This window comes from Semicossyphus pulcher, unplaced genomic scaffold (assembly GCF_022749685.1).
Source record: "Semicossyphus pulcher isolate SPU_LCO1_2020_fin unplaced genomic scaffold, fSemPul1.0.p SCAF_10, whole genome shotgun sequence".
In the NCBI taxonomy this organism is placed as follows: Eukaryota; Metazoa; Chordata; class Actinopteri; order Labriformes; family Labridae; genus Semicossyphus; species Semicossyphus pulcher.
In genome coordinates this window covers 5249444-5271539 of record NW_027211604.1, presented here as the reverse complement: position 1 = coordinate 5271539, position 22096 = coordinate 5249444, and the positions used below count along the sequence as shown (strand labels likewise).

Here is a 22096-nt window from a genome sequence, read left to right as displayed (position 1 = left end):
CTTTTAATTCACGTCTCCCCAGATTGATGTCTGTTTTCCTTTGCGTCACACAGTTCTGTTTATTTGGAGAGGGAACAGGTTTAGAGAAGAAGTGGTGCCCAGCAGTATGTTTGTGTGCATATATTTATGTGTGTGCGTGTGTGTGTGTGCGTGTGTGTGTGTGTGTGTGTGTGTGTGTGTGTGTGTGTGTGTGTGTGTGTGTGTGTGTGCGCAGGTGCACCTGTATGATCTAATGCAGCTCAATCCAACAGCACTGCCATGGATTCTTTTCTGAAGTTCAGTGTTAGTTGGTTTTTGTTGTGTTGAGAGTCTGAAGTGTGTAAATTCAATCATGTTTATTACTGCGGCCACAGTTAAAGGTGGTGTTGCACTGAACTCGGTTCAATTGAGATGTGTCTCTAATTTTGTGCCTTCTCTATTTACGTACAAATGGGGGCCAGAGTAGAAACACCTCTGAATATAATGCAGCTCAGTACAGCCTCACCACCAATGATGATCTACGTGAAAGCAAATCTAATGGCTGAGCTGGTGTATTGGATTACATTAGATTGTTCAGGTGTACCTCATGTGGCCGGTGAGTGTGTATATATATACTGTATATAGGGAACTGAAGAGCTGAAGAGCTGAAGCGGAAGCCACATCAGAAAGCTCTAAGTCATTCCAAAAAGGGGAAACTGTGAAAACAGTTTCAGTATTGATTGTTACGCCCGACACAAAGTGTTTTGTATATTGAAGTGAAATCATAGATGTCGTGTTCATGCTACAAAATGTAGCGGATACAGTGTTCATGTTGTTCTTGTTTGGTTTGATATTTGGTTTGGTTTGGTTTGGTTTCATATGTTTTATTGACTCTTCATTTCCTGTTTTATTACTGTCAATCCTGAGTTTGGTTTCAGTGTTTCCTGTTTTATGTTTTATTATTTAAGTTCTGGCCCCATGTGTGTCATGTCTTGTTTTACTTCCTGCCTTTGTGTGTTCTACCCTCATTGTTTTCACCTGTGCGGTTTAGTCCCACCTATCCCTGATTACCCCGTATGTATTTAGTCTCTGTGTTCCTACCCTTCTGTGTCAGGTCATTGTCATCTTTCGTTCTGAAACCTTGTTCCCAGTGTTCAAAGAGTGGATTTACTTCGTGGCTCTTTCTGTGGTTGTTCTCCTTTTTTGTTGGACTTTAGGTTGGACCTTATGTTGGATTTTGTAACCTGGACTCTCTTTTGTTTTATTTAATAAATCATCTAAGTCTGCACCTGGGTCCTCTCCCATGTTGTTTGAACTCTAAACCGTGACAACTTTATATCAAGTTCAGAGTGTGATCCCTCCGTCTTTGTCACAGCTCTGTCTAATAAAGTATTTTCTCCAATACAGTCAACACTGAAACAGCTGGCAAACACAAGTATGGTCAGGAGGGACAATGTAGTGATAACTAGGCTGAGACTGGGTCACTGTTCACTGAATCATGGGCTGGCAATGGTTGCTAAGCACCCGGATGGAAACTGTATCTTTGGAGAAGCAGAAACTTTCAGTCATGCTTTGATGGATTGTAACAACTATCCCACAGAGAAGCCTCATGCAAGCAGAGCTGAAAGATAATGGAGTTACAGATTATTCACTGAAATCAATACTCATTGTGGAACATTGTTAAAGCAACAAAAACTGTAATCAATGTTCCCCATCGCACTACTAGACTTTATACAAGGATTTAACTCAGCCAATTGAGTTCTACAAATGACCTGTGGAGGGCAGCGATACGCCTTTGATGCTTCTAGTCTGCCGCAAATTCAATAGAAGAAGAAGTAGTTACAACAACTTGAAATGAGTTTACATCATATTGCCTGCAGGTGGCAGTGTGTGTCGTGTGAGCATCGACCGTCAGTGTAATGACAAGAAGAAGAGTGTCCATGATGTTTTCCTGGTTGGATGGCCTTCACTGGATTTAGCCTGTCAAAACTGCACTGATACGAAAGCAACGTGGGATAAAGTTGTTGAAATGTGCGTTAAATTGTTTTTTAAAATATCGTTAAATGTAAAATTAATCGGATTACCAATCAATTGAGGAGCCTGTAACTCATGTCTCATAAGAACAGTTCTTTGACAAACTTACCTCGACATTAGCAAGGCTACATTAGTAACTTGGACGAAGGCAAATGATCGCTAATGTAAGAGTGTTAACTTCTAATAAACATTTCTAATTTATGGTAGCCAAACTTTCATAAGTAACCTTAATATTACGATACATTGGTAATCCCACTTAAACTGAACGTAAGGAAAGCATACGTGTGTGTATTTTTGGCTGTAAAACAATATCCTTGAATGTGATATTAGGCTTAAAAGTTGATGAACAAGATAAGTCTCTTCTGTAGCTAAAAGTATGACATGCATGTAACTTTGAATATGTAGTTTGACATTCAGAAATGTAAAACGCTATTTTGGTGGTTCATGCGCAAAGTAAAATAATAAATGGTTTGACTGGTGGTTGGTAAAGACTACGTCAAATTTACATTTCGTATTCTAGTCCTCCGATAACGGTTCCTTTTGAAAAAGTTATTTATCACTGGTAGCATACAGCTAACTGCTGCTATTTGACGTGTAATGGCAGCTTAACCGCTAGTTTACAGCCAACAATGGCAATTGGCAACAGTGAGATTAGCGTTAGCTTAATACTGTGTTTGATTGGGCAGTCCGAATGTTGAAAAAGATTTGCCCATTGGCAGAGGTATGTGATTTACTTCAGCCAAGTATTTACCAGGGATTGTTAGTTTACGCTAGACAGTTTTTAATTAAAACTAAAACTCGGAGTGCACGCTTTTCAGTAGGCTAACCTGAAAATGCTGTACAGTATTTGCAGTGATGCTTGTACGTTGTGTAACAGCAAAGCACATGAACCTTGATATCTATAATGGCTCAAATTCCAGTAAAGGCTTGTTGTTCATGTTGTTGTTTACTGGTGAAGGGTGGCAGGAATATGAGCCGATACTAAATGTTGAATTCATTAGTCCTCTACGGTGTGGTTTATGTATGCTGAAGCAATGTGGCCCCATACGTGTCTTAAAGTGGGTTACATTTCCATACTTGCCGTGTAATTATGCAGATAATCGTAACAACCGTTACACTAAAGAAATAACAAAATGTTAGACTTTTGTTTAATCGAGTTGCGACCACTTAATTTAAATTAGATAATTATTAATTAATTACTGAATCAGAATATAAAGTGGTAGGTATTTGGTATTGATTAGCCTTTGCATGTGTTTATTCTAGCAACAATGGCAATTGTTAGGTGCTCACCTAAATGTGAAGATATGGTGCTTTTATGTGGTTTCTAATGTGTTAAATAAATTAGCGTCAGTATTTGCACTGTTGGTCACATGGCTTTTAAAAGTAGTGATGGCAATTCATGACCTTTTTTTTAAACAATGTTTAGACCAGTCAATGATAGACTGACTGATAAAAAAATTATCACATACTAGTTGTATAAATTATGACAGTAAGAGTTAGTTACAGCCCCATGAGCTGATAGACTTTTTTAAACCTGATTATAAGGAATAACTAACTCCTGTGGCTTCACTTCATGTCTTCAGTAGTGCTTAAACACATTATGATAAACTCAGAGCTGGAAAGAGTGCAGAGTACACCTAGATGTGTGTGTCACTATGTTGTTGTATGTTGTTACAGGAATAGTGCCTCTTTGGCCAAATTAATTTACAACCACATCCGGTTGGGCTGGAAATAAAGTTAAAACCTACCATCTGTAGTGCAGACTGTCTAAACTACTCTGTTCTGCTTGTTCCATTCAGCAGGTGCTGTTCAGATTTAGTGAGCCGTGACTGAGACTCGATTGGGTCAAGAGTGAAATCCTCTGTTCCCTCCCCCGTCTCCTGTTCCTGACCGTTTCACAAACACATCTCTTACCATGAATGAAGTTAATATTGTCAAAGAGGGCTGGCTCCATAAAAGAGGTAAGGGCCACGAGTGCCTGTAAGCTATACACATGATATACAGTATATACACCTTTACATACATTCTTGACAAGTGTTTGAACAATATCTACAATTATTAACTCCAACTGCCAGTGATGTTCTTGACTGAATGTACTGAAAATGTATTTTTTTCTCTACTCAGGTGAATATATCAAAACATGGAGGGCGAGGTATTTTATCCTAAAGAGTGATGGTTCCTTCATTGGTTACAAGGAGAAGCCTGATCTAACTGACCAGACTTCACCACCACTCAACAACTTTTCAGTGGCAGGTCAGAGCCTTTTTTAATAACCATTGCTTTTTCTACTATCCATCAGCCGGATGTTTTTTATAGTATTTTTCTGTCCCAAAAAATGAAATATTCAGCAGCTTCCTGTAAAGCTCAGTCTTGACTGTGTTTTTCGCAGAATGCCAGTTAATGAAGACTGAAAGACCCCGCCCAAACACATTTGTCATCCGTTGCCTACAGTGGACCACCGTCATTGAGCGCACATTCCACGTGGACAGCAATGAAGAAAGGTAAGAACAGGGTAAAATATTTTATCAAGCAAGCTGCCATTTTACACTAGACTTGTGTCAAACTAGACTAAATAATTTGAAAAGATTCCCCAAATGGAATTCAGTAGCCTTTTTGTGTAACAGTCTCTCTTTTACGACAGAGTATGAGGGCCACATTAAAGAAAAAATTTTGAGAATAAAGTCATAATATTAAGAGAATAAAGTCAGAATAAAGTCATAATATTAAGAGAATAAAGTCATAATATTACAAGAGGAAAGTCGTAGTTTTACTAGAATAAATTCTTAATATTACGAGAGTAAAGTGATAATATTACGAGCATGAAGTCATAATATTAGGAGAATAAAATCGTAATTTTACAAGAAAAAAAGTCATATTACGAGAATCAAGTCGTAACTTTTACGTGAAAAAAAGTAATAATATTACGAGAATAAAGTCGTAATTTTACGCGAAAAAAGTAATAATATTACGAGAATAAAGTCGTAATTTTACGCGAAAAAAGTAATAATATTACGAGAATAAAGTCGTAATTTTTACGAGAGAAAAAAAGTAATAATATTACGAGAATAAAGTCGTAATTTTACGGAAAAAAAGTCATAATGTTACAAGAATAAAGTCGTAATTTTACGAGAAAAAAGTAATAATATTACGAGAATAAAGTCGTAATTTTACGAGAAAAAAGTCATAATATTACGAGAATAAAGTCGTAATTTTACGAGAAAAAAAGTCATAATATTACGAGAATAAAGTCGTAATTTTACGAGAAAAAAAGTCATAATATTACGAGAATAAAGTTATAAATATTCTCGTAAAATTACGACTTTATTCTTGGAATATTATGACTTAATTCTCATAATATTATGACTTTTTTTTTCGTAAAATTACGACTTTATTCTCGTAATATTGTGACTTTATTCTCAAAATCGTACCTTTTTTTTTCTTTTCTTTAATGTGTCCCTGATACTCGTCGTACTCTTTTGTTGATTGAATGCCTGACAATTAATGGGATGTTTGCCTCCCAGAGAGGAGTGGATGCGTGCAATCCAGTCCGTTGCAAATAGTCTGAAGATGCGGGAACAGGAAGAGGAGGAACCAATGGAGGTGTTCGGCTCACCGAGTGACAGCAGCCTGGAGGAGATGGAGGTGGCTATATCGAAGAGCGGCACCAAAGTGGTGAGGGGATCAAATTTTGGAGACATAGACACTAGTGAGCTCAAATTTAAGCTGACAAAATGCTTGAATTGACACAACAACATTTTGGCAGTTGTTAATGTTTTCCTGCGAGGGCATTGGATAGCGGTTTACTGAGCAGTTTATTTTACAGTTATTCATTATCAAGCAGTCTGCCTCAAGACCTTTTTATAATGTGGTCAGTTTTATTCATAAAGAATTAAAGGTGTGACTGTCTGTCTTTCTGCTATTTGATACTGAGCTGGTTGTGGACAGTGCTCTAAATACAGCTGCCGCCTGCTGTGGGAACGACACCATAAGAGTTGTCATGTACTTTACTATAACCCTCTTTAAACCTGAGGATAGCAGCAAATTCAGGGGGTTACGTCTGGGACACACTGCCTACCTCTCTGTGTGTGTCACCACTAACTTACTGCTGCAACTAGCATGCCTGTGGCGTCCACACAGACGGCATTGCTGCTGCGCTGCTTGCAAATATGTTTCCATATCAAGTTGGACTTTGACTGTAAAATCTAACTTTCGTTTATTTCATTAGAAATTAAATGCATATTTAGTTCAGGCTGAAATGTTAACAGGTCGACGCTGCTCACTGAGGTTGTGGGTTTAAGAACATATTTGTTTATCAAAACACGATCTTTTTTTTATAATCTAATCTCAAAACGCTCCAAAAGGCTTCATTTGAGACTAAAATGGTTTTCTTTCTTTAATACTCGCAGACCCCCTACCTTTATTTTCTTGTCTGTCTCTGGTTTCCATGAAAGCAATCACGACTAAAGTCACATCTGTTGCCCTAGTTTTTTTCATAGATTAAAAATAGCATTTAAAATTACGAGGGCTTATGTGGGGAGGTCCTCTGTCACTATATTTTTAAAAAATAAAATGTTTTTTTTTTTTGCTTTAATATATATCGGCCGATATATATTTGTTAGATAATAACAGATATATTCACGTTCAAAATGTACCTGAAATTAAAGGCGTAAAATTCCAAATCTGACATAAAAATTCAAATAAAATAGTGTTTCTGTAGCAACTTTAATAGCACAAAAACAAATGATCAAATTAAATAGGAGTATAACACAAAAACACAGAAAAGTAGGAACAAAAAATTAATTTTCTTGTTTTTAATTTCCCATCTTCATGGACTTCCAGACCAGACTTCCTTTCCCATGCATTGTTTACAGTCTGACTAGCAACTCGATAAGCAAGAATGGAGTTGGAGAGGAGATATGACATGTAAGAGCGGATTGTTAGCTGCGCTTGCATGCAGAAGACATTGTCATCAGATGACGCTGATGGGAGCCGGGATGGCATTACGGCAGATTGCTCCCCACTTGGACATGGACTCTTCAGATACCAAAATCATGCAGAATCTGCAAATACAGATATATGACACAAATGACTTGGCAATAAAGGATTGTTACTCTTTGTTTTTAAAATTTTAAATACATACTTAAATGTGTTAAAATCCTCCTCCCGTATGATGTCTTACACGTCTGCCTCTTGTGCATTACAGACAATGAATGACTTCGAGTACCTGAAGCTGCTTGGGAAGGGGACATTTGGAAAGGTGATTCTGGTCAAAGAGAAGTCCACTGGAGTTCATTATGCCATGAAAATCCTGCGCAAAGAAGTAATCATAGCTAAGGTAAGTAAAAGATTTGTGTGTGTGACACGATTCCTTTTAGGTGCAGGAGTCAACCCTCTCATTCTGCCTCAATACCTTCATACGCTAGATTAAATTATGTGTGATCTTTAAAGGATGTCCTGACGGCTTCTCTCATGAAGAACCGAGGGCACAGAATATGAGATTGTTTCGAACGGGCTTCCAGACAAAGAACTTGTCGTGACTTGACAAATTTCAATCATGTATTTTCCTCCGAAAGACTCTAAATGAACTTCACAGAGTAAGGAAACGACACATTCCAAACTTCCCAACAAAAGTTGATCAGGCCTGCTCTAATCTTTGATTTTGAAACAATAGCCTCATGTTGTTATTTAGCCTTCCTGACAGTATTTACTGCAGCAGTAACTGTTTTGCGCATTTACACTGCTGTGCGCTTCCATGTACGTGATAACATGTGACATGCTTAGTATCGGCGCACACAGGAAACTATAGGGCTCCCCTGAAAGCCATTGTGTAATTCGAACACTGCTCAGTGTTAGAGTTTGTTGTATCTCAGGTTGGCGGTTCAATCCCTGACTTGTACAGTCTACATGTCTGAGTGTCTATTGGCAAGACGCTGAACCCCCACATTGCTCCCGAAGGCATAGCTTTGGGTGTATGAATGTGCATGGATCCTGATTGGTATAGTAGCCGTATCCATCATGTGTAAAACAAATTATTTTTGCCTTCCTGTTAAATGGCACTGTAATACATGTAATACATTGGCTGTTTTTCATCACGATATTTCTATCTTTATAGAGAAACATATTCTCAAACTGCTGTCTTTTGTCTAAAATCCCTTTCTTGCCTTTCTGCTGCACCCAATACTCCTACGCTCCATCTTTTCTTAGTTCATCACAACCTTTGTGTGAACCTTTTTTCAGACAAGATGTAGCAGTAAAGGGCTTTTTGTTTTAAGTGAACAACTTCTAGTCAAAGTCTGGAAGCCCAGAGGCTTTCTCATGGGTTCTACCGTGCTCACATGGTACTTCCTGGTGTTTGAATTTTAATGCAAATGACAGAAGTTCTGATTCTTAGGTAAAGTGGTACAAAAACATAAGAGACTGCTCTTCATATCATTCTTGCACCGTATCTGTTTAGACACTTGGCTGTTGTCGGAATAACACAAAGATAATATCAAATCTGAAAGTTCCCATCCTGACACTCCTGCCCCTGTTCAGTGAAGCTCTTACTTTTTTATGATCTTTTGTTCATTGTGTCTGACTGTAATGTGTATCTTGGCAGGATGAGGTGGCCCACACAGTTACAGAGAGCAGAGTGTTACAAAACACACGACATCCCTTCCTCACGGTGAGAATGCTAACAAATGTAACACGTGGTTATAGATCGCTGCAGGAGCACTGCTGGTGAATGCTGTGCCGTCTCAGTTCCCATGCAGCGTTGTGTTTGCACACGGTGTCTTTTTTGCTGGCTTGCTGTTTCCTGTGCTCCTCTGTGTACTATAAATACAATGCAATATAAAATGTATACAGTGAAGACGATCAATACAAAAGGCAAATGATTTAAATGAGCGCTTTGACATTTGAGTCGAGGGTGTTGGCAGCCACTATTTAGCTCTACTAAAATTCACTCAGCAGTCGAAACCACTTTTACCAAACACGTTCATATTACGCAAAACACTATTTATTCACTATGAGCAAAACCAGCTTTGATGATCAGAGGCTGCTTTAAAGGAAATGCATCACACCTGACCATGTTCCTCTTCTGATGCTCAGTTTTTCTTTTTGTTCCTTATGGTAAAAAAAAAAAAAAAGTGGTGAGAGGGTGAGTTTGCTTAATTTACCAGCCACGGTGACGGGTAGCAATACGAACAAGCTGTGTATTTGCAGTAGTTTGAAGTAGTGGCGCTACAAATAGCAGCTTTGAAAGTTTAGCATGGTGCTAGCTTCGCTTTTTTCTAGATCAAATAGTGTTTCAGTAGTGCAGTAGCATCCACATGAGTTACATTCTTCTTCTGCAAAGTTGCAGCACACGGAGCTCCCAGGTAAAGTCCGAAATACAACTGTTAAGGATCAGTATATGACTTCAACGTGTATGTGTAGCGGACAGCGGTACTTCCGTATGACGGCGACATCACTGTCTAATCCTTCAGCTGACGCTTGCAACATTTCTGCTGCTGGAGACAGCTCTCAAGTTTACCTAACAGAGGAACACTCACTCAGATGATTTCCAGTGAATTAGCTAACACGACCAACACCTACTAAGTTAACCATCATCAGTGTAGTCTGCAAGCAGCAGTTAGCAACTTATCAACAGCTAACTACAGAACATAGAGGAGAAGAGGTACACAGAAACTGAGGCAACGGTAGAAAAGCTGAAACATTTGGATTAGGAGAGAGAGGGGCGAGGTGAGACACTTTTTGTTATTCAAGCATACTTTAGCTCCCATCATTTCCTTCTGGCAATGATGGAGAGAAACAAAAGGGAGAAGGGCTTAGTATTATTAAGGCCTACACATAGGGATGCACGGTATTATTGGCACGTTATCGTTATCTGCAGATTATGGCTTGAAAATGACATATCGGCATCAGCAGATGTGTCATTTTTCTGCCAATAAAACAACGCTTCAATTCAGCCTAAATTATCGATGATTCCCTAAAAATGCTTGACATCATGTTAGAACATGAACTTGTGTGCACCGTGACCACGTCTCTTCCGTCAAGCGTGAAGAAGGATGCAAGAAGTCTGCGGTATGGCCTATTTTTAAAGTTCCCAAAATGGACAGCGAGGTTGCTCTGTGCAAAGATTGCTCAGCATCGGTCATGTGAGGAGGGGCCAAAACATTATGCATCTCAAGTCCATCTCAAGCACCGTCATCCCGGCCATTACGACGAATTTGCAAAGAAGAGGAACGAAAAGAAAGAACAGCCACCAGCGAAAACCAGCTGTCAGCAGCCTCTTAACCAGTGCTTTGATAACGCCAAAAAATATAACCACGACCACCCGAGGTCCAAGGCATCCCCCAGAAACTCATGGAGTGTATTGCTCTGGTATTGCTCCACTTCGATTAGCTTCACAACAGACATTTGGACGTCAAGCCCAGTTAGCATGATGAGCCTCACGGCACAATGGATAAACGAAGTCTTCGTACTTAAAATGACTGTTCTTCATTCACAGAGTGTCGAGGGTCTCATACAGCAGCTGCAATCGCATCTGCTTTTGATGGCATGTTTGGGAAGTGGAAAATCCCAAAGGAGAACGTGCATATAGTGGTGAGGGAAAATGCACGCAACATATCCAGAGCAGTGGTGGAGTTCGGTGTGCCACTCTGCCGTGCATTGCACATGCCTTGCAGCTTGCCGTGAACCAAGGTGTCTTGCCATCGTAGATGTTGTGGCTGTGGAGAAGAGAGTAGTAGTGGAACAAATGCAGTCTAATTGAAGATGTACAGAATGAGCTTGGCATGCCCATCAAAAGGCAACAGCAGGATGTCTCCACCAGGTTTATACGATGCAGAGCCTGGTGGAGCAGAAGAAGGCTTTCGGTGCCAATGCTGCTCATTCCGATCTCCCCGTGACACTGACGGCAGATCAGTGGGGAATTTTAAAAAAATATGATCACCCTACTCGCCCCTTTTGAGCAGCTGACCAGAGAAATCAGTTCTGCACAGACCTCTGCGTCGGATGTCACCCCCGCTGTCGTGGCATTGACACGGCAGCTTGGCAGGAGAAGGGACTCAGACAGTGGCATGCAAACTGCCCAAAGAACCCTGTTGGAAGCTGTCAGTGGTCGATTTGATGGTGTGCAGAACAAAGTTCTTTGTTACGTTGCAACCATGCTTGATGCAAGGTATAAAGACGCTATTTTGACTCAGAAAAGAAGGAGGGAGCACACCATCTGCTGCTGAAAGTCGTGATTGAAGCGGTCAGCCGTGATGGTCCACAGGGAGATGCCAGGACGGAGGTCCCCCCCTGCCTAAGAAGACCCGAACTGGAACACTGCTGCATATGTTCGAAGAAATTATCGAGGAGAATGTCGTCGTAGAGCAGGCATCCACAAGCGAGACAGCATCACAGGTTAGTAATAATACAGTCTATGTGTCTCTGTGTATATTTAATGAACTCAGGCGTGTGTGTGTGTGTGTTTGTGTTTCATGTATTGCCTAAAGCGCCACATTCTGGGGCATCAAGCATTTGAATGAAGCCCCGATGTTAAATTCAAGCCTAATGCAAGATTGACACCTTCACTTCCAATTCCCCGATATTCCCAGTATTGATGACATCACCGCAGCTCTTTTCTGATTGGTCAAACTGACAGTGTTAAAAGTGACCCAGTGTTACAACACTCCCCGGTCTCCCACAGGCCTACACCAGTATGTGCGTATGTTATGTTAATGAATGTGTGTCTGTTTGCTGTCGATGCTGAGAAGAAAAGTTAATAAGCTGCTATTTGTTACTTTTCAGTTAAATGCATACTCGGGCGAAGCCACCATTCCCCGAAATGACAGCCCCGCGGACTACTGGAAATCCAACCAGGCCCGCTTCCCTGCTCTTGCTCGTGTTTGTTTGTACCTCGTAGAAAAGTGTAGCACAGATTGAACTCAGTTTTAAGAGTTTATGCATCAGTCTATAAAGAATGTATAGCCTATTAGTCTCATTGATTCAACACTGTGAAAAAGAGTACACTATTTCTCTGTTATTTCAGTTGGCTTGAATCGCTGTACAGTTGTACAATGCACTTGGTTTCACTTGATCCTTTTGGACAGATTTTATTTTATGTATTTGTTTTGTACTTAAAATGTGCCCTAGTTTTGCCTCTTGTCAGGATTGTCTCAGGGAGAGCATCATCCAAGTTGTATTACAGTTTTATTTGAAAGAAAATGTTACAAACAAATAAAAATGGCATTTTGTACAGAACCCAAGTTTAAGTACTTTTCTCATATGTTATTTCTGCATCTGCCAGTAGGCCACTACAATAAGAGTAGGCATGATATCAATTCCACTACGGGGGTGACTTGATGTTCTCTTCAATTGGTGGAAACAAAAACACCTGCCTCATATATCAGTATCGAAATGGCAAAAGGGTTGGAAAATATTGGCATACCGTGCATCCCTACCTACACACATTTTTTGGTTGGCAAAGAAACATTTAAGTACTTAAGAACTTTTAAAACCATATAAATAATTTAGACAAAGGTTAACCCGAATATCAAGTTTTTTTTCCCCAAAATGGTGGCGACGGGCCAAAGTGCTGTGAGGTATCAGAATCAGAAATACTTTAAACCCCGGGGGGAAATTTGGGAAACTTACAAAAAGTTTCTTTCTTTGTTAAAAATGTATCTTTGCTTGTATGTAGCTATAGCTATAAATACTAGTGAAGAGCTGTCCAAATAAAAGTAACATAATAATAGCATAGGATATGAAAAGAAAACAGCTTTAAAGTAGCAAACTACTTTTGCTGTGTTGCTGTAGCTTACCTTGGCACATTTCTCTGAGGGGTAGCTTCTGTGTTGTTAAGCTAAATTTAATGTAGACAAACTGGTAGCCTAGTTTAGAAGTAGCTTGCCCAACATTGTCAGGAGGAGACACAGGCCAAAGAGGTCAAAAGACTTGTTTTTTTTTTATGAAAAGAAAAGAACTAATAGGTTTATTGTGGGAACTAAAGACCTAAAACTGGAAGCCATAAAAGACCACGAGTCGCCTAAATGTAAAAAAGATAGTTCAGGAAAAATCTGCCCCATAGGATACGCCTGCAATGAAGGCACTTACCATCCTGAAGAATTACTTTAAATATTTACCTTGTGAAAAAGAAGCATATTAACCTAAATAATAATAATATTGTTCAACATAATTTTTCACATGCAGATACACATTGTTAAAATGAGAAAATGGCTGGTCAAAAAATTGAGCGGCTTGTAGATTTTGGAATCCACCTGCCACTGTGGCTGGTGGACGAAAAGGTCATTTCCAGTCTAATGCTAGCAGAGGTTCACTCACCATTCACCCACTGATTGTATTTTTGTTGCTTTTTTTTCTCTAATCTGATTATTTTCATTCAACAGACACTGAAGTATGCCTTCCAAACTCACGATAGACTCTGTTTTGTTATGGAATACGCCAACGGAGGCGAGGTGAGACCCTTAATACACACAACACTGATGCTTTTAGGTGCCAGCAGCTCGCTGAGCACACTCAAGTGGATCTTCTCAATCTCATCCGCTCTTCCCTCTTCCAGCTCTTCTTCCACCTGTCACGTGAACGAGTGTTCACGGAAGACCGGGCGCGCTTCTATGGTGCCGAGATTGTATCAGCACTTGAGTATCTCCATTCAAGTGATGTTGTTTACCGTGATCTCAAGGTAATTACTCGTTATATCAATCAATTCTGGAATATACAATATCCTTACAGTTTATATCATGATGTCAGAGAAGGTGATGTAATACATTACAATATTACCAGGACATCTTTATTAGCTTAACAGTATGTAAGCCTTTCGAACCATTTGATAGCAGTTGCAGTCGATTGATTTTGTCCAGGTTGAATTTGCTCTTGAAATGTTATCTTACTTCTCTCGATTGTGCAGTCTGATATATCTGTGACAATAATCAGCAAAATAATGCATGCTTTAAATATCGTTTAATAACAACATGTTATAACTGTTGAATTTACCGAGCCCAAGAGGTTTCCATTTACCTGGAATTTGGTAATGGGAACCAAAAAAGCGTAAAGCGCTTTGAGTGGTTCGTAAAGTAGAAAAGTGCCGTAGCAGTGCAGTCTGTTTACCATTTATCATTAATCCTACATGTTAACAGTAAAATTGAGGACAGCGAGTTTATATTTGTCATAATGACTTCAGCCAATGTGTTTTGTTAAAACTTTGAAAGGTTACTGTAAATAAAGTATGAATGATATGAAAAGGGCATTGGTGTAACCTGTGTAACACAAATGTGGCTTCTTCAAACATTAGCACACTAATTTGACAAACCTCAGTGGCTCTTTAGGTTTGGTGAAAACACAGACAACAATGGGGTGGGGAAACCTTTTGCTCCTAGGGCCTAAAGTCACTGGTGCTTTTAGTGGAAATGCGGCTAAAGCAGGCAACAAATCTCAGCATCTGTTTAATGAGATCCTGGCCATTTAGTATCAATCATGACTAAATCAAAGGATCCATTGTGTTCATTTGATATTCTAAGCCCAGAATCTGTTTATTCATCCGTGACCTTAAGGCTTACAGTGATGTCGTTTTAAATGTAGCGAGTCCCCAGAACCCACAGATGGTGATTTGACTGGGTCCCAAATCTGAAGTGTTACTGTCACATTTGCACGATATTCACAATTCTAATAACATGTTGTTTCTGTAGCCACATAAATAGCACCAAAATAAATTATCAAATTAAACAGGGATGAGTATAAACAAAATAACACACTAAAGAAGGAACAAAAAATCAGGTACATTCGTTGTTTGTCGTGAGTTTACAGCCTTTTAGATTCTAATGTGTCATATGCAGGACGCATACCGAGCAACACCACTGGGCTTTGGGCTGTATCTAATGTGTTTCCTATCCTTCTCTTTCAGCTGGAGAATTTGATGCTGGACAAGGATGGCCACATCAAAATCACAGATTTTGGTCTTTGTAAAGAGGGGATTACCCCTGATGCTACCATGAAAACTTTCTGTGGAACTCCTGAATATCTTGCACCTGAGGTAAGGCAGCAGTTTCTTACTTTTGCAGAAGTAGTTTCACAGAGGAAGTTAAAGTTTCTGCTAAGTGGGAAAACAAGGGCGGAATCTTTTAGTTTGACAGTAACAACAGAATAAACTTAATATGTGCTGTACTGCATTTTATGAAATTCCCTCTCATTACAAATGGTTTTACAGCACTTAAGCTAAATAAACAAAAAAAATGTTGCTATGTTTTGGTGTCATTCATGGGCACAGTGCTGCTGTCCTCTGCTCTGTGTGCTGGTGTTTCACCAAGGGCAGTGTTACCCACACATAGAGTTTACTAGGTAGCCCGCCCAGGTACAAAAACTCAAGATGATCACAAACAAAATAAGCTGACTAACAAAATAAACTGATAGAAGAGGAGAAGGTAAAGGAAAAAGAGAGCAGCATGCTGCCTGACAGCATGAAGCGAGACTGCTCAAACGCTATCTGCTCAGGTGATGACTGTTAGTAAAGTCGGCCATACCACTTTTCACCCAGACGGTTGTCACATCATGTAAAGTTGCATCATGCTGCCCGTCAAATGTTTTCGGCTTCCCATCTGTATGTGACGATGTGGAAATCCAGATGTATGTGGATGACACGGTCATACGGTCAATGAGTGCAGTTAAGTGATGTATGTCAAATGTAAATGTTCAGGGCTGCATATTCAAAGTCACGTCTTCCTGTCATTGTTTCTGCCATCTCAGGTCCTAGAAGATAATGACTACGGCCGGTCTGTGGACTGGTGGGGTCTGGGTGTAGTCATGTATGAGATGATGTGCGGCCGTCTGCCTTTCTACAACCAGGACCACGAACGGTTGTTTGAGCTCATCCTTATGGAGGAGATTCGCTTCCCCAGGAACCTGTCGCCCGAGGCCAAGTCCCTTCTTGCTGGCCTGCTTAAGAAAGACCCTAAACAGAGGTACTTAACCAATCAATCAATCAATCAATTCAATTTTATTTGTATAGCGCCAAATCATAACCAAAGTTATTTCAAGACACTTTACAGACAGAACAGGTCTAGACCGTACTCTTTGTTATGTAATTTAGAAATGATGAATCACCATGAGCAGCACTTAGCAGCAGAAACCTTGAGCAGAACCAGACTCATGTTGAATCTGAAGAGACTGGATGGGCCCAAAAATGGGATAGAAGGAGATGCAGGATAGAGACAGGCAGACAGAGAAACAACAACAACAACAACAACAACAACAACAACATATGTTCTTGTTACATCAACATGTGTGTTTAGTGCTTTTGGAAATGTATTTAATGACTTCATTCTTACAAGCTCTTGTTGGCTCTGACAGGTTAGGTGGAGGTCCCAATGATGCCAAAGAAGTAATGAGTCACAAATTTTTCATCACCATCAGCTGGCAGGACGTTGTACAGAAGAAGGTAAGACGTCATGAGACAAAAACTGTGATTTGCTTTTCATTCACTGATCAGACATCGTCATGGCTGACTATCAGCTGAACAAAGACGAAAGGCTTTTACTTTGAGAGATCCAGAAGGGATTGTGAACTGTACTGCCGGAAACTAAAGGGACAGAGTAACCACCGCTTCTCCTTGACTTCGGACAGCCCTTTCCCTCTGTACTATGTCTCACTCCACCCAGCGGCCCTGGATACCTGCTCATGCAGCACATGGTATCAGAACAGCTGTTTGGGTCAGCGGTTAGTAGCAAAGAAAATAAGTGATTGTAAATTATGTAAACGCTGAAATGCCATTCATGTAGGAACTCCAGCCGGCTTTTCCAAACAGGGGCCGTGCTGACTGTTATCAACTGTATATAGTACACTTACTATAAGTACCTTATACAACCCCAGTTCAAAAAACCCGACCTCTCCCTTTAAGCATCTGATTATTGTTCCTTTGTGTCAACTGATGATGGCAGTATTTCATGCTTTTGAAAGCCTAACCAAAGAAATAAGCTTTGCTTAGCTTCCCCTAATAGTCCTGCATTTCTTGGTTAGGGCCAGCATACTCTGAACAACAGTTTTAGAAAGTTGTCAAGAGAAACTATTAGCACATTTCAATTTTTAGCTATATATACATAAACACAGCTCCCCCTTTGAGTTCATAAATCCTGTATATTCTAAATCGTTTAGCCACTTTACCGATCTTCTCCCCTTCCCTTGTCAGCTCACCCCACTCTTCAGACCACAAGTGACATCAGAGACAGACACCCGCTACTTTGATGAGGAGTTTACTGCCCAGACTATCACACTAACTCCTCCAGACAAGTGTAAGTATCCTCTGAGTGGTAGACCTTTCAGGACGGGTAAGCACTGTGTGAGCATCGGCACAACTTACTTCTGCTGTCTTTTTCTTACAGATAACTGTGTGGACTGTGAGGACCCAGGCCAGCAAGCGCATTTCCCCCAGTTCTCCTATTCTGCCAGCATAAGAGAGTAAAAGCATCTATGCCCCATAGGCACACACATCAACACACAATAAAAATCACATGAGGCATGAACACGTTGGCCACATCCCTTACAGCTATAAAATGGCCTTAACCTTTATATTGAAAAGGTTTTGTTCCCGTCAGGATCTCTAAGTGCCTCGACTAGGGCCCATATTGTTCTGGAGAAGCCCGCCTTCATCTTTACTATGGACAAAGCCTGGCCACACTGGCTGCACTGTATCAAACTGGACTTTAGTACCTCTCATAGTAACGGTTCAGCTTTCTGAACCAGCACAACTTAAGAACACAATCAGAAATGTATAGCACTTTTGGTTGGCCTATAAACAACTACTGCTGCTTTTTCATAGTGTAAACCACAGTCTCTTTTTAAACACTATCCTTTTATGTCTTATGAGAAACAAAACAGTTCCTTCACAATGGTTCCCAGTGATCTCCTTCAGAACTAGGAACTAGCTGTTACTAACGGTGACAGACAGATTTATATATGAGGAAGGAAGAAGCATGACAGTTTGCTGGGTGCTTTCTGTAAGGTGTGTGTGTGTGTGTTTTTCTTTTTTCTGAGGAAACAGGGCTATCAGATCCAGTGTATGTCAATAGTTATGTAAGTGTAGGTGACATTATGAGGTTTTATGTGTGTCTTAATAAAACACTTTCCCAGTATACATCAGCAGCAACGGATGTGTTGATAACACACGATGATCTCAGCGTCTTTGGACAAAGTGAAGCATGCGGCGTCTGAGACTGTGTGTCCTTTTGAAAACTGTGTGTAATGAAAACAGCTATACTTTGCTCTCCTTTCAGAATGTGACCTGTCAACAGATCTCTCCAGTGTTACGCAGAATACCTAAATGCACAGGTGTCTTACATGTGATTTCAAAGGGCTTGACAAGCACATAGTGAATTTAACCAAACCTCATTTTTTATAGTGTAGCTGGATCGATCTCATTGCTCATTAAACATTTCAACAAAATGTTTCTGTTGCACTGAGTCTGAAAAACTTTGGCATCGAATATCAAGTCTGAGTCATCTGTTGACTTCTTCTGTGATCAGACATGATTCACATTAACATTTGTCCGTCTTTCATCTTAGCAAAGTTCTTGTTCGGCTGCTTTTATTGTTAATACAAATATTAAAATCATCAAAGTAAGGTACCAAAAAATGGTAATACTGAACCTCTGATGTTATATTGGCACTTCTGTTCGCTCCAAACTGACGTCAGTGCACTTTCAGGAATATTTGGTGTGTCACCATTTCTGAGCTTTCAGAGCTAATTTTGCAACATTACAAAATCACTGAACTCTGTTATATCTTTAAGCCTTTCTAAGTAAGCAGTCTTTATAATAACTGGCCATCTTACATTTTGCTTGCTGGAGACTTTAAAGTAATGACTGTGAGTTCACATGTAAGGGATGATGTGCAGTGACCCAACAGGATGATGCAGGAGCCCACGATATAAGAAATGCTCACTGTACATTATCCCGCTTGTTACATGGCTACTTAATAAAGAAATCAATAATTTGATACAAAATATTGATTGACATTAATATAAAAAATATACATATAAAAGACATTCTACTGTAACTTCTTGCATGGCAACTGTAAACTCCGCCTCAGTCAGCATGGTTGTTAGATTCCCATTAGACCGTACCTTTCCAGTGATGACAAACCGAGACAAGGTGAACGGGAACGCACGAAACCCTGTGACACCTGATTGAAATTTTCTGCCAGCTCACTGTCAGTCTGTTGACATCTCCATATCCCAACCCGTCTTTCTTTCTGTTTTTAATTTACCCTTTAATTTTCTCTCTATGGCTTTTTGTGTCCTCAAACCGCTGTCACATTTTCCTCTGCTGTTTTCATTTCCTTTCCTTTTTATCCCACAGTAAACACCAACGCCAAATTTACCTTCTTTGGCGGATTGATATGATTGACTCCAGAGTCTAGATCAGAGCAGCATCCCTAGCAACAGTCTTTTCTTCATAGCCGAGGTCTGCTATAGAGAAATAGCAGACCTCGGAATGTCATAATTAATCAGGATTGAGTATTCAACACAGCTAAGTTGTAATATGTTTCTGGCTTTTGTGTAACTTTTGTGGATCTTGCTGTTCTTACAATGTCCAGGATGTCCAAACTCCTGCTGCATTTCAGACATGACTGTACCAGGAGAGCTGCAAACATTCGTGAACACGGTCCAGTGAGAGATTTTGTGTCCGAGTGCAAGGATGTCTTTTATAGTATTTTTGCTTCTTCTCATCTATTCATTATCACTGCCCAACATTGAATGGAAACCAGGAGGGCTGCACCATTAATATTTGCAATACTGGTTGTTATACTGTTTAGGGAATTTTCTCAAGATTGTATTGATGCTACATGTTGAGTCACTGGTAATAAATGAAGAGCTGGTGCAGAAAACCTGCTCAACTGTACGTTGGTCACAGAGCCTTCTACCACATGTGCTGTTTTTCAATATATTCTGTTATTTTATTTCTGTCTTCTGGTTTTACATCTCAGTCTGATGTATGCTTCCTGTACTCTCAGATAATGAATTTCATAAGTGTTGAAAGAAATGTTTGTTTTCACCTTCAATATTCATTCAGTTTGTTTCTATGTATCTATGAATGTAATTCTGAAAGGCAATGATCAATACATGCTTAATTTTTAACTGCCTCCTGTTTTAGTTGATTCTTTAATCCTGCCACTGTAAGGTGCTTAAGCTCTGGGTCTTGTGGAAATGCAGGTAACTAGCACTTGGACTGTAGAGCTTGTCTGAGCAATGATAAACGACTTTTTGCCTTTACGCAGGAGGTGTATTGTTGGTCTTGCCTATCACACCCTAAGCTGGTATTTTTCTGGCCTCAACACTTAACACTTATGTATAAACAAAAACAAAAAAACAGAGCTGAAAAGATGGGTTTGCATTACACATTTACCCTCCCCCTTGGTGCAGAAAGTTTAGATTTCATCTTCAACTTCAAAGTCTTCAAACGAGTCCAACGCTTTTCCAGTTTTGACTCAACTGATCTGCAGTCCCATGTCAAGACATGCAAGGTTTGTTACCTGATGTTTGAGAGCATCCGTGTTTGACTGTTTGTCATACTGAATGGGGCAATGTGCAGTGCATGAATAGTAAATGGTGAAGCGAAACAAGACATGACAACATGGGACAAAAACTACAAACTAAAACAGGAAACACTAGAAACCAAACTCAGGACTAAATCAAGACAGGAACACAATATACTAAATCACAACTAAACAATGACAACTCCTGACAGTTGGTGCCTGTGTGGATTATCATATGACTGGGTGAACCTAGCTCAGCCACAGTCAGCAGCTCCAGGGCTCTACAGGTGTTTGGGACCAGATGTTCTTCACTCTGTGCCTCGGACAAAAGTGTCTGTTCATCTAGGAACTTCCCGTTAGAGTCTAATAGGAGGAGGATTTCAGCTCTTCTGCCTGTGTGTGCTGGTGCAGACTCAGTGGAGTTGGATCATCTTGTGGTGGGATGGATGCAGACTCTGTGAGGGGTGGAGTTGGATCCTCTGGTGGTGGGATGGGTGTAGACTCAGTGGAGGGTGGAGTTGGATCCTCTGGTGGTGGGATAGGGGTAGACTCAGGTTGCGGTAGCTACTGGCAGATCCTGTGGCAGGTCCTGGCAGGTCGCAGTAGCTACTGGCAGTTCCCATGGCAGGTCCTGGTAGTCACCAGAACTGCCATACAGCTCTGGTAGGTTGCGGCAGGTTGCGGTAGTTCACCTGGCAGCTATCAGATATGCCGCAGCAAGCTACCGCTGCCATAATTGAGCTTGCCCTCTCTCCTTCTTTCACTAGGTCATGAGGAGAATCAAGTCTCTGTACTCCCACCTGTATGATTGACCACCCAGGACCCCATCCAGTGTGCCTCAATCTATATTCATTGCAAAATGCACCCTGACTGACTGACACTCTATCTGACTGACACCAGACCTAACTGACACCATACCTGACTGACTTGCACCCTGAGTGACTGACACTCTACCTGACTTACTGACTGACTGACACCATACCTGAGTTACTGACACCCTACCTGACTGACTGACTGACACCATACCTGACTTACTGACACCATACCTGACTGACTGACTGATACCATACCTACCTGTCTGACACCATACCTGACTGACTGACTGACTGACTGACTGACTGACAGACACCATTGTGTCAGTCAGTCTTTGTCAGCTGGTGCTGGGGCCTAGCTAGCAAACTAGCAAACACACTTTCAGGTTGCGCTTCAACAGATTATTTAATAATATGAGGGGATTTTAATTTTAATTTTGTTGATTTACTGCCAACCTTATAGTGTTTCTGTTTCTTGTAAAATACCCTTGACCTTAAGTCTTGCATTATACTTAAACCTTTTATTATAAAGTGAGCTCATCTGAGAGCTAGATTTAATCTAACATTCAACAAGACCCTGCGCTTTCATAAAACATAAGATTGAAATAGAGATTTGCTTAAATGACAACTGAAGTCTGAAAAAACAGGGGCCTTCCTTTATAAGGAAAAAACTTAAAGACAGAAGAGACACACAGTGGAGAGATTATATAAACATAATCTAAGGTAAACCTGTATTGAGCATGCTCACAAATGTTATCTATACTACATTGTCAGTGCTTAAGA

The 22096-nt window shown here is 40.2% G+C and overlaps 1 protein-coding gene across 3 annotated transcripts; it reads left to right on the top strand.

Annotated features, from left to right (window-relative positions):
* Nucleotides 1–1909: 1909 nt before the first annotated feature.
* Nucleotides 1910–20101, top strand: LOC138595551 (RAC-beta serine/threonine-protein kinase-like). 3 transcript variants are annotated; one of them, XM_069666845.1, is made up of 14 exons: nucleotides 1910–1989; nucleotides 3795–3953; nucleotides 4117–4245; nucleotides 4382–4493; nucleotides 5514–5664; nucleotides 7196–7327; nucleotides 8591–8656; nucleotides 13368–13436; nucleotides 13541–13663; nucleotides 14882–15010; nucleotides 15721–15935; nucleotides 16324–16411; nucleotides 17159–17261; nucleotides 17352–20101. In XM_069666845.1, exons 2-14 carry the CDS (start codon nucleotides 3908–3910, stop codon nucleotides 17429–17431), a joined length of 1443 nt encoding a protein of 480 aa, XP_069522946.1. In that variant the 5' UTR covers nucleotides 1910–1989; nucleotides 3795–3907; the 3' UTR covers nucleotides 17432–20101. The 3 variants fall into 3 exon arrangements, with proteins under 3 accessions (XP_069522946.1, XP_069522954.1, XP_069522962.1); XM_069666853.1 differs by having other exon boundaries at nucleotides 3792–3953; XM_069666861.1 differs by lacking the exon at nucleotides 1910–1989 and adding an exon at nucleotides 2051–2156 and having other exon boundaries at nucleotides 3792–3953.
* The last annotated feature ends 1995 nt before the right edge of the window (nucleotides 20102–22096 follow it).